The sequence below is a fragment of the Pseudophryne corroboree genome, chromosome 3, assembly GCF_028390025.1.
Source record: "Pseudophryne corroboree isolate aPseCor3 chromosome 3, aPseCor3.hap2, whole genome shotgun sequence".
Classification (NCBI taxonomy): Eukaryota; Metazoa; Chordata; class Amphibia; order Anura; family Myobatrachidae; genus Pseudophryne; species Pseudophryne corroboree.
Window position 1 is genome coordinate 570682713 of NC_086446.1, and position 13129 is coordinate 570695841.

At 46.8% G+C, this 13129-nt stretch overlaps 1 protein-coding gene across 2 annotated transcripts in view; it reads left to right on the forward strand.

Moving 5' to 3' along the window:
* Positions 1 to 13129, forward strand: part of LOC135056329 (cGMP-dependent protein kinase 2-like) — a 423162-nt gene that overhangs the window by 269301 nt on the left and 140732 nt on the right. For both annotated transcript variants that reach the window (XM_063961323.1, XM_063961324.1), the window contains one exon: positions 10653 to 10730. In XM_063961323.1, coding sequence (XP_063817393.1) covers positions 10653 to 10730 — 78 coding nt within the window. The remainder of the gene's footprint in view (positions 1 to 10652; positions 10731 to 13129) is intronic.

Consider the following 13129-nt stretch of genomic DNA (forward strand, 5'->3'; position numbering starts at 1 on the left):
ATAATAAATATACATACCTGTCCGGCTGCAGTACTAGTGATATTATATTGATTTCATCTCATTATCATCCAGTCTATATTAGCAGCAGACACAGTACGGTAGTCCACGGCTGTAGCTACCTCTGTGTCGGCACTCGGCAGTCCATCCATAAGTATACTAGTATCCATCCATCTCCATTGTTTACCTGAGGTGCCTTTTAGTTGTGCCTATTAAAATATGGAGAACAAAAATGTTGAGGTTCCAAAATTAGGGAAAGATCAAGATCCACTTCCACCTCGTGCTGAAGCTGCTGCCACTAGTCATGGCCGAGACGATGAAATGCCAGCAACGTCGTCTGCCAAGGCCGATGCCCAATGTCATAGTACAGAGCATGTCAAATCCAAAACACCAAATATCAGTAAAAAAAGGACTTCAAAATCTAAAATCAAATTGTCGGAGGAGAAGCGTAAACTTGCCAATATGCCATTTACCACACGGAGTGGCAAGGAACGGCTGAGGCCCTGGCCTATGTTCATGGCTAGTGGTTCAGCTTCACATGAGGATGGAAGCACTCAGCCTCCCGCTAGAAAAATGAAAAGACTCAAGCTGGCAAAAGCACCGCAAAGATCTGTGCGTTCTTCGAAATCCCAAATCCACAAGGAGAGTCCGACTCCAATTGTGTCGGTTGCGATGCCTGACCTTCCCAACACTGGACGTGAAGAGCATGCGCCTTCCACCATTTGCACGCCCCCTGCAAGTGCTGGAAGGAGCACCCGCAGTCCAGTTCCTGATAGTCAGATTGAAGATGTCAGTGTTGAAGTACACCAGGATGAGGAGGATATGGGTGTTGCTGGCGCTGGGGAGGAAATTGACCAGGAGGATTCTGATGGTGAGGTGGTTTGTTTAAGTCAGGCACCCGGGGAGACACCTGTTGTCCGTGGGAGGAATAGGGCCATTGACATGCCTGGTCAAAATACCAAAAAAATCAGCTCTTCGGTGTGGAAGTATTTCACCAGAAATGCGGACAACATTTGTCAAGCCGTGTGTTGCCTTTGTCAAGCTGTAATAAGTAGGGGTAAGGACGTTAACCACCTCGGAACATCCTCCCTTATACGTCACCTGCAGCGCATTCATAATAAGTCAGTGACAAGTTCAAAAACTTTGGGTGACAGCGGAAGCAGTCCACTGACCAGTAAATCCCTTCCTCTTGTAACCAAGCTCACGCAAACCACCCCACCAACTCCCTCAGTGTCAATTTCCTCCTTCCCCAGGAATGCCAATAGTCCTGCAGGCCATGTCACTGGCAATTCTGACGATTCCTCTCTTGCCTGGGATTCCTCCGATGCATCCTTGCGTGTAACGCCTACTGCTGCTGGCACTGCTGTTGTTGCTGCTGGGAGTCGATGGTCATCCCAGAGGGGAAGTCGTAAGCCCACTTGTACTACTTCCAGTAAGCAATTGACTGTCCAACAGTCCTTTGCGAGGAAGATGAAATATCACAGCAGTCATCCTGCTGCAAAGCGGATAACTGAGGCCTTGACAACTATGTTGGTGTTAGACGTGCGTCCGGTATCCTCCGTTAGTTCACAGGGAACTAGACAATTTCTTGAGGTAGTGTGCCCCCGTTACCAAATACCATCTAGGTTCCACTTCTCTAGGCAGGCGATACCGATAATGTACACGGACGTCAGAAAAAGACTCACCAGTGTCCTAAAAAATGCAGTTGTACCCAATGTCCACTTAACCACGGACATGTGGACAAGTGGAGCAGGGCAGGGTCAGGACTATATGACTGTGACAGCCCACTGGGTAGATGTATGGACTCCCGCCGCAAGAACAGCAGCGGCGGCACCAGTAGCAGCATCTCGCAAACGCCAACTCTTTCCTAGGCAGGCTATGCTTTGTATCACCGCTTTCCAGAATACGCACACAGCTGAAAACCTCTTACGGCAACTGAGGAAGATCATCGCGGAATGGCTTACCCCAATTGGACTCTCCTGTGGATTTGTGGCATCGGACAACGCCAGCAATATTGTGTGTGCATTAAATATGGGCAAATTCCAGCACGTCCCATGTTTTGCACATACCTTGAATTTGGTGGTGCAGAATTTTTTTAAAAACGACAGGGGCGTGCAAGAGATGCTGTCGGTGGCCAGAAGAATTGCGGGACACTTTCGGCGTACAGGCACCACGTACAGAAGACTGGAGCACCACCAAAAACAACTGAACCTGCCCTGCCATCATCTGAAGCAAGAAGTGGTAACGAGGTGGAATTCAACCCTCTATATGCTTCAGAGGTTGGAGGAGCAGCAAAAGGCCATTCAAGCCTATACAATTGAGCACGATATAGGAGGTGGAATGCACCTGTCTCAAGCGCAGTGGAGAATGATTTCAACATTGTGCAAGGTTCTGATGCCCTTTGAACTTGCCACACGTGAAGTCAGTTCAGACACTGCCAGCCTGAGTCAGGTCATTCCCCTCATCAGACTTTTGCAGAAGAAGCTGGAGACATTGAAGGAGGAGCTAACACGGAGCGATTCCGCTAGGTATGTGGGACTTGTGGATGGAGCCCTTAATTCGCTTAACAAGGATTCACGGGTGGTCAATCTGTTGAAATCAGAGCACTACATTTTGGCCACCGTGCTCGATCCTAGATTTAAAGCCTACCTTGGATCTCTCTTTCCGGCAGACACAAGTCTGCTGGGGTTCAAAGACCTGCTGGTGACAAAATTGTCAAGTCAAGCGGAACGCGACCTGTCAACATCTCCTCCTTCACATTCTCCCGCAACTGGGGGTGCGAGGAAAAGGCTCAGAATTCCGAGCCCACCCGCTGGCGGTGATGCAGGGCAGTCTGGAGCGACTGCTGATGCTGACATCTGGTCCGGACTGAAGGACCTGACAACGATTACGGACATGTCGTCTACTGTCACTGCATATGATTCTCTCACCATTGAAAGAATGGTGGAGGATTATATGAGTGACCGCATCCAAGTAGGCACGTCACACAGTCCGTACTTATACTGGCAGGAAAAAGAGGCAATTTGGAGGCCCTTGCACAAACTGGCTTTATTCTACCTAAGTTGCCCTCCCACAAGTGTGTACTCCGAAAGAGTGTTTAGTGCCGCCGCTCACCTTGTCAGCAATCGGCGTACGAGGTTACATCCAGAAAATGTGGAGAAGATGATGTTCATTAAAATGAATTATAATCAATTCCTCCGTGGAGACATTCACCAGCAGCAATTGCCTCCACAAAGTACACAGGGAGCTGAGATGGTGGATTCCAGTGGGGACGAATTGATAATCTGTGAGGAGGGGATGTACACGGTGATATATCGGAGGATGATGATGAGGTGGAGATCGTGCCTCTGTAGAGCCAGTTTGTGCAAGGAGCGATTAATTGCTTCTTTTTTGGTGGGGGTCCAAACCAACCCGTCATTTCAGTCACAGTCGTGTGGCAGACCCTGTCACTGAAATGATGGGTTGGTTAAAGTGTGCATGTCCTGTTTATACAACATAAGGGTGGGTGGGAGGGTCCAAGGACAATTCCATCTTGCACCTCTTTTTTCTTTAATTTTTCTTAATTTAATTAATTAATTAATTTTTCTTAATTTAATTTTTTGCGTCATGTGCTGTTTGGGGAGGGTTTTTTGGAAGGGCCATCCTGCGTGCCACTGCAGTGCCACTCCTAGATGGGCCCGGTGTTTGTGTCGGCCACTAGGGTCGCTTATCTTACTCACACAGCTACCTCATTGCGCCTCTTTTTTTCTTTGCATCATGTGCTGTTTGGGGAGGGTTTTTTGGAAGGGCCATCCTGCGTGACACTGCAGTGCCACTCCTAGATGGGCCCGGTGTTTGTGTCGGCCACTAGGGTCGCTTATCTTACTCACACAGCTACCTCATTGCGCCTCTTTTTTTCTTTGCGTCATGTGCTGTTTGGGGAGGGTTTTTTGGAAGGGCCATCCTGCGTGCCACTGCAGTGCCACTCCTAGATGGGCCCGGTGTTTGTGTCGGCCACTAGGGTCGCTTATCTTACTCACACAGCTACCTCATTGCGCCTCTTTTTTTCTTTGCGTCATGTGCTGTTTGGGGAGGGTTTTTTGGAAGGGACATCCTGCGTGACACTGCAGTGCCACTCCTAGATGGGCCCGGTGTTTGTGTCGGCCACTAGGGTCGCTTAGCTTACTCACACAGCTACCTCATTGCGCCTCTTTTTTTCTTTGCGTCATGTGCTGTTTGGGGAGGGTTTTTTGGAAGGGACATCCTGCGTGACACTGCAGTGCCACTCCTAGATGGGCCCGGTGTTTGTGTCGGCCACTAGGGTCGCTTATCTTACTCACACAGCTACCTCATTGCGCCTCTTTTTTTCTTTGCGTCATGTGCTGTTTGGGGAGGGTTTTTTGGAAGGGACATCCTGCGTGACACTGCAGTGCCACTCCTAGATGGGCCCGGTGTTTGTGTCGGCCACTAGGGTCACTTAGCTTACTCACACAGCTACCTCATTGCGCCTCTTTTTTTCTTTGCGTCATGTGCTGTTTGGGGAGGGTTTTTTGGAAGGGCCATCCTGCGTGACACTGCAGTGCCACTCCTAGATGGGCCCGGTGTTTGTGTCGGCCACTAGGGTCGCTTAGCTTACTCACACAGCTACCTCATTGCGCCTCTTTTTTTCTTTGCGTCATGTGCTGTTTGGGGAGGGTTTTTTGGAAGGGCCATCCTGCGTGACACTGCAGTGCCACTCCTAGATGGGCCCGGTGTTTGTGTCGGCCACTAGGGTCGCTTATCTTACTCACACAGCTACCTCATTGCGCCTCTTTTTTTCTTTGCGTCATGTGCTGTTTGGGGAGGGTTTTTTGGAAGGGACATCCTGCGTGACACTGCAGTGCCACTCCTAGATGGGCCCGGTGTTTGTGTCGGCCACTAGGGTCGCTTATCTTACTCACACAGCTACCTCATTGCGCCTCTTTTTTTCTTTGCGTCATGTGCTGTTTGGGGAGGGTTTTTTGGAAGGGACATCCTGCGTGACACTGCAGTGCCACTCCTAGATGGGCCCGGTGTTTGTGTCGGCCACTAGGGTCGCTTATCTTACTCACACAGCTACCTCATTGCGCCTCTTTTTTTCTTTGCGTCATGTGCTGTTTGGGGAGGGTTTTTTGGAAGGGCCATCCTGCGTGACACTGCAGTGCCACTCCTAGATGGGCCCGGTGTTTGTGTCGGCCACTAGGGTCGCTTAGCTTACTCACACAGCTACCTCATTGCGCCTCTTTTTTTCTTTGCGTCATGTGCTGTTTGGGGAGGGATTTTTGGAAGGGACATCCTGCGTGACACTGCAGTGCCACTCCTAGATGGGCCCGGTGTTTGTGTCGGCCACTAGGGTCGCTTAGCTTACTCACACAGCTACCTCATTGCGCCTCTTTTTTTCTTTGCGTCATGTGCTGTTTGGGGAGGGTTTTTTGGAAGGGCCATCCTGCGTGCCACTGCAGTGCCACTCCTAGATGGGCCCGGTGTTTGTGTCGGCCACTAGGGTCGCTTAGCTTACTCACACAGCTACCTCATTGCGCCTCTTTTTTTCTTTGCGTCATGTGCTGTTTGGGGAGGGTTTTTTGGAAGGGCCATCCTGCGTGACACTGCAGTGCCACTCCTAGATGGGCCCGGTGTTTGTGTCGGCCACTAGGGTCGCTTATCTTACTCACACAGCTACCTCATTGCGCCTCTTTTTTTCTTTGCGTCATGTGCTGTTTGGGGAGGGTTTTTTGGAAGGGACATCCTGCGTGACACTGTAGTGCCACTCCTAGATGGGCCAGGTGTTTGTGTCGGCCACTAGGGTCGCTTAGCTTACTCACACAGCTACCTCATTGCGCCTCTTTTTTTCTTTGCGTCATGTGCTGTTTGGGGAGGGTTTTTTGGAAGGGCCATCCTGCGTGCCACTGCAGTGCCACTCCTAGATGGGCCCGGTGTTTGTGTCGGCCACTAGGGTCGCTTAGCTTACTCACACAGCTACCTCATTGCGCCTCTTTTTTTCTTTGCGTCATGTGCTGTTTGGGGAGGGTTTTTTGGAAGGACCATCCTGCGTGCCACTGCAGTGCCACTCCTAGATGGACCCGGTGTTTGTGTCGGCCACTAGGGTCGCTTATCTTACTCACACAGCTACCTCATTGCGCCTCTTTTTTTCTTTGCGTCATGTGCTGTTTGGGTAGGGTTTTTTGGAAGGGCCATCCTGCGTGCCACTGCAGTGCCACTCCTAGATGGGCCCGGTGTTTGTGTCGGCCACTAGGGTCGCTTATCTTACTCACACAGCTACCTCATTGCGCCTCTTTTTTTCTTTGCGTCATGTGCTGTTTGGGGAGGGTTTTTTGGAAGGGACATCCTGCGTGACACTGCAGTGCCACTCCTAGATGGGCCAGGTGTTTGTGTCGGCCACTAGGGTCGCTTAGCTTACTCACACAGCTACCTCATTGCGCCTCTTTTTTTCTTTGCGTCATGTGCTGTTTGGGGAGGGTTTTTTGGAAGGGACATCCTGCGTGACACTGCAGTGCCACTCCTAGATGGGCCAGGTGTTTGTGTCGGCCACTAGGGTCGCTTAGCTTAGTCATCCAGCGACCTCGGTGCAAATTTTAGGACTAAAAATAATATTGTGAGGTGTGAGGTATTCAGAATAGACCGAAAATGAGTGGAAATTATGGTTTTTGAGGTTAATAATACTTTGGGATCAAAATGACCCCCAAATTCTATGATTTAAGCTGTTTTTTAGTGTTTTTTGAAAAAAAACACCCGAATCCAAAACACACCCGAATCCGACAAAAAAAATTCGGTGAGGTTTTGCCAAAACGCGTTCGAACCCAAAACACGGCCGCGGAACCGAACCCAAAACCAAAACACAAAACCCGAAAAATTTCCGGTGCTCATCACTACTATATACTACAATGCAGCACAGATATGGAGCGTTTTTCAGGCAGAGAACGTATATTACTGGTGGTCACTGGTCACTGGTCAGCAAAACTCTGCACTGTCCTCCTACTATATAATACTGCTGGTACCCAGTCCCCACAATAAAGCAATTAGCACACTGAGCACATATATTTGCAGCACACTGAGCACAGTCAGCTATGGAGCATTTTTCAGGCAGAGAACGTAGATATTTGCACTTGCAGCACACTGAGCACAGATATTTGCAGCACACTGAGCACAGATATTTGCAGCACAATTTGCAGCCCACTGAACATAGAAACTGAGAGGACGCCAGCCACGTCCTCTCACGATCATCTCCAATGCACGAGTGAAAAATGGCGGCGACGCGCGGCTCCTTATATAGAATACGAATCTCGCGAGAATCCGACCGTGGGATGATGTTCGGGCGCATTCGGGTTAACCGAGCAAGGAGGGAGGATCCGAGTCTGCCTCGGACCCGTGTAAAATGGGTGAAGTTCGGGGGGGTTCGGATCCCGAGGATCCGAACCCGCTCATCACTAATCCTAACCCTCTGTTCCACGCTCTCTATGTACCCCATCTGTGTCACCCCTGTCTGTCTACCCCTCCCCTTAGAATGTAAGCTCTCACGAGTAGGGCCCTCTTCCCTCATGTGCTTTTACTTTTCTTACTTTAATAATCCTCAACTGCTCAGATCCCGCAGTTTTTTGGCCACCTGTAACTTATCTCTATGTTGTTTACTGGTGTAGATATGCTTAGTTACCCTGTACTCAGGGCCGTTTCTAGCCAATTTGGCTCCCAGTGCGAGATTTAAAAATGCGCCCCCCCCTCCCCATATTCACATAAGAAAAAATGCCCCCCCCCCCCCCCCCATAGATATAAAGAGGAAAACCATGCGCGCGCGCTCCTGGCAAGGGGGCGTGGCTTCGTTAAAATGGGCATGGCTTTAAGATGGGCGTGGCCTCATCTGATCTCATCATCACGGCCACCACAGGATAAAATAAAAAAGGCCTCATTTTACACATTACAGCAGGCACGCGACCCCATTTTACACAGCACGGCAGGCAAGTGTCCCCATTTTACACAGTACGGCAGGAAAGTGTCCCCATTTTACACATTGCGGCAGGCACGTGTCCCCATTTTACACATTGCGGCAGGCAAGTGTCCCCATTTTACACAGTACGGCAAGCAAGTGTCCCCATTTTACACATTGCGGCAAGCACGTGTCCCCATTTTACACATTGCGGCCGGAAAGTGCCCCCATTTTACACAGTACGGCAGGAAAGTGCCCCCATTTTACACATTGCGGCAGGAAAGTGCCCCCATTTTACACAGTACGGCAGGAAAGTGTCCCCATTTTACACAGTACGGCAGGAAAGTGTCCCCATTTTACACATTGCGGCAGGCACGTGTCCCCATTTTACACATCACGGCAAGCAAGAGTCCCCAATTTACACATTCCGGCAGACGCGTCCCCATTTTACATATTACGGCAGGCAAGTGTCCCCATTTTACACATTCCGAAGACAGGTGTCCCCAATTTACATAATACGGCAGGTGGTGGTGGTGAGGGGGGAGGGAGGGTGAGAGAGAGAGAGAGAGGGAGAGGGGCTGACTTACATTTGAAGCGGTTCTTCCCGCTCTTCAGCCGCCTCTCCCTCGTCTGCGCGGCGCCGGCTGGCTTGGCTCCCCCTTCTCCCTCCTCCCGAGCGCCCAGCCTCGGGGGAAGGGGGTGTTTCGCAGAATGACGTGATTGCGTTGTGACGTCACGACGCAAACGCGTCATTCCGCGAAACCCCGCCCCCCGAGCTGGGCACTCGGGAGGAGAGGGGAGGGGGGATTTAGTGCTGAAGAAGTGCCGCGGCGGGCACCCCGTGCGGTTGCACGGCTCGCCCACCGCAAGAAACGGCACTGCCTGTACTTGTCCTATATTGTCTTTAACTGTAAGTCACTATTTTCCTGTTCTGATTATGTGCATATGTACTGTGTAATTGGGCGCTGCGGAACCCTTGTGGCGCCATATAAATAAAGGATAATAATAATAATAATAATAATAATATGCTACAGTGTAGTCCAGCCAAACACTAACATAATTTGGTATGCATTACAGTCGCAATTCTACACGGAATATAGCCAAGCCGCATATCATTGGATTTAGCTGGATCAGCTTGTGTGACTTAGAACACACATTTGTGGCCCAGACACATTTTGTTTGGTGGAAATAAATTAAAAATGACATGTACAGTACGTGAATCATTTTTACAGATCAAAGTTTTCGTTTTGTTTTTAAGTGTCAAATGTATTGTACAGTGTTAATTTGTGCACAATGTGCTTGAAAAGTGTACTTATACAGATGGAGCCACGCTCCTCTAGGCTTCTCTGCTGCGCCTAGGTGCACCAAGGTTTATTAGCATAAGCCTTTCATCTATTGTTCTCAGCTGCAACACAACACAGAGCGAACAATACAGCAGGGGATTAAGGGCCTAATTCAGACCTTAATCCCCTACAATCAGTCCTCAGACATGCGGGCGGACGCACAGCACAGGGCTAGTCCGCCCCGCATGTCAGGCCCGACCCCCCCCCACCCCCCGCACAAGTACAAAAGCATCGCATAGCGGCGATGCTTTTGTACTGGAAGAGTAGCTCCCTAGCAGCGCAGCTCCTGTGTGCTGGCAGGGACCAACTGGTCGCTGCCCAAGTCGCAGTGGCTGTATGTGACGTCATGCAGCCACAGCGGCCCGCCCCCCTAATGGTCCGGGCATGTCTGCGTTGCCCGTACCACACTCCCTAAACGGCGGCCAAACGCCGCCGGCCCACCCCCTCCCGCCCAGCAACCGCCTCTGCCTGTCAATCAGGCAGAGGCGATCTCGGCTGTCTGGCATGCAGTGCGAAAACGCACAGCAGCGATCAGGTCTGAATTATTAGCCCCTAAATCATTACAGCAGGGGAGTAAGTCCGACTGCCCTGGTTCAGTTAATCTTATTAAATGCAAAGATGAGGAGGGCTCCATCTGTAATTGATTTCCAACATTTTCATAACAAACTCGGGCAAAAAAAACCTCTAAATTCTTTGGGCGTTTCTGAGCTGTTTTGTGTCCGACTTGCAATATCGGACTCTGTTAGATTGGCCGAGTTGTATTCTTAACATTGGCAATACATCTGGATCCAACTTTTTATAGGGCGCTCTATTTTAGAACATCGGACATTTTGCCATTATTGGTTCCCATTACATCCTGGCCATAAACAGCTAAATTCCAAATATGGACTTTTTTTTTAAAAAAAACGTAAAAGACACATCTTGTAAAAGGTGAGAATTGGTGCCTTTCCTTTACTTACTTACATACACTATATTATACTCCATACTCCCTTTGATGGCACCTAACCCCGGGTTTTCTATACCTGTCCTATTTTGTCCTGTACTGTAAGTGTGGTTTTCTTGTTTGCTCATTTTATTATGTACTGTGTAATGGGCGCTGCGGATCCCTTGTGGCGCCATATAAATAAAGGATAATAATAATAATAATAATAATAATAATAAATAAGTGTAATGGAGGTAATTATGTGTAGTGATTGCTGGAGGTACATGACCCTGGTGCACTATTATGTGAGACATGTCTAGAACCAGACTGCTGTATGATCTAGAATAAAAGGTCAAAACTCAGCCTAGAAAACCTACATTTCCTAATTGCAATCGACATGTGCTGTACTTGAGTGCAGCACTCTGACTCAAAACTTAATATTTTTCTTCCACAGGACTTTTATGACAAAGGGGATTATATCATTAGAGAAGGAGAAGAGGGCAACACATTTTTCATAATCGCCAAAGGAAAGGTAAGAACTAATTACCTAGAAACAACCCCTGTCCCACTTTATCTGTGTTTTTTTTGTGTCCCCTCCTCCAGGTTCTCTTTAATACTGGATAAGATTAGAAAGCAGAGTAAATGCCAAGTCGATTTTGTGCGTTGTACAGTTGTGGACTTCTAACTGTGTACAGTAGTTCAGTTTAGAAATCAATTAGATGTTCAATAAACACCTCTTTTAAGATATTTATGGTATCAGTCATCCTTGGGTATAGTAATTTACTATAAATGCTATTATATATAACTATTAGCTTATATATAATTTAATAAAATGTATAATATAATGAATGAAATATGCCAGATAAGACTAAGGTACTTATGTAATGTAATTCTGGCGAGTCAGCCTAGTATTTTAAAGTGCAAATCATTTAAAAGGCAAAACCAACCTACGTGCAGCTTGCAGGCTATTACATAAGCCCCTAACGCTGATTGCTGCTAAGCATGTTGTTTATTTATTTTTTTAAAAGCAGATATGTGTGTTTTCTATACATTTTAAACAATAATGGACAATATTTTAATGTTTTAATAAAACTACAATTAAAATGGTTTGCTCAAGTAACTGTATGTAGTAAAATAGACTTTTTCTTTAAATTGAAATGTGAAAGGATAAGTACAAACACATAACTGAACTATAAACAAATCACAATATGAGAAGAATTTACAGAATCAATGCTGCTAACTCAACAGTGATTCTTCCACTTAGCTGCATGGTAACAGCGGCACCTTTTCACTAGTCTCCACCTCTAAGTCCCAGAACAGGTGCATATATATATATATATATATATATATATAAAGGCATACTGCCTAACATTTAGACATGCAATCATGGAAAAAAAAGCTTTGACTCAAGCAAACAACTTATGGGCAAAATGTCACCTGCTTTGCGATCTACAAATTGGGAAAGCTGGAAGGTACAGTATGTGATGAAAAAAAAATTAATCACAGATAAATCAAAGTGACCCCTTCAGCATCAGCTTATTATCTGCTACTGTATGTTGATTTTTTACAAAACTGCTCACCAAATGTCCTTGAACTCTCAATCGCTATCCCAAAATGCGTACAGTACATGATCAATCATTGTCTCATTTATTTTAATTCACAATCATCGATGATTTTATATCAATAGCAAACAGTTTTGCCATGGAAGGATGTTCACCGATGGTGAACATCAGCGGCGGAGGCCCAGTTGTGAATGGTAACTGCAGGCTACCTCCCATAATGTCTTTCCTCTTTTTTTACCCTTCTTTTTGTTTATAATAATCACATTCTGTTCTATTTAAATATGATATTGCGGGTGTGTATGGTCTATACGCTTCAACTTCTACTGAGTTTATACCCAATGAACGTTGTTGTAAATATTTTACTTTTGGAATAAATAAAGATTGCATACAAAATAAATAAATAAATAAAATGGTAGTCAAGGTAACATCGTCCCCATTCATCTACTCAGAAAAGATATTCAATTAACATCCCTTATTCTGTGTCACAGAATTACACATCATGTAATATAGGGAGTAGGCTTCCCAAATCTAATACATAAGTGCATCTAATACACATTTTCTGCATTTACAATGATACAGACCAGGCTCGCTGCACCACCAATATAAATGATATACAGTGATACATTATTTCTTCCCATTTTCATGTGGCCGGCCCAGATTGTGGGTTACATATTTTGGTGCAACATTATATTATATATTTTTTTATGGTATGGACAACGTGTATCTCAATTTGGACAAGGCCTTTTAGCAGATTCTTACAGCAGTTACCGCATGTCTTTGCAGGGAGATTAATATGTATGGATATGGCAGTAACTTTCCACCAGTGTCTCTCCTACTGTTAACTGAATCTATAAATATCCAGTAAAATGGGATCCAAATAGCCTAATGTGGGTGCAGCAGAAGTCATCAGCTAGAGCCGCGTCTTGTTTACAAACATTAGCTCCGGCTGTGCTAATCATTACAATGGATGAGATGCATCTCCGCCTTTCCCGCCGACCTATTTATTGGCAGTGATTGGAATTAGAACTGGCTTTTTAAGCTGCTCGTATTGTGACACAGCCCCTTCTGGTGTTGATACAAATTAAATGTGGTTGGCATTCTCACTTGCCAGTGATATGCCAGTTCCTCGTTTAAATCATTACGAGTATGGTTCCATCTGATGCATTTTCTACATGAAAATAAAGGATCCAAATAGGCATGAACAGACCTGCAAGTGCGGGCTCTTGGGAGTCCTTGTAAACAATATGTTGTTTGCTCATCTGGCAGCTTTTCCGTTCTGATAGAAACTGATTTTCTTGAGAGGTAAATATAAAATCTGTTCATTAGAGAGCAAAAACAGCTATTCTAGCAGAGGGCAGGAATAACCTAA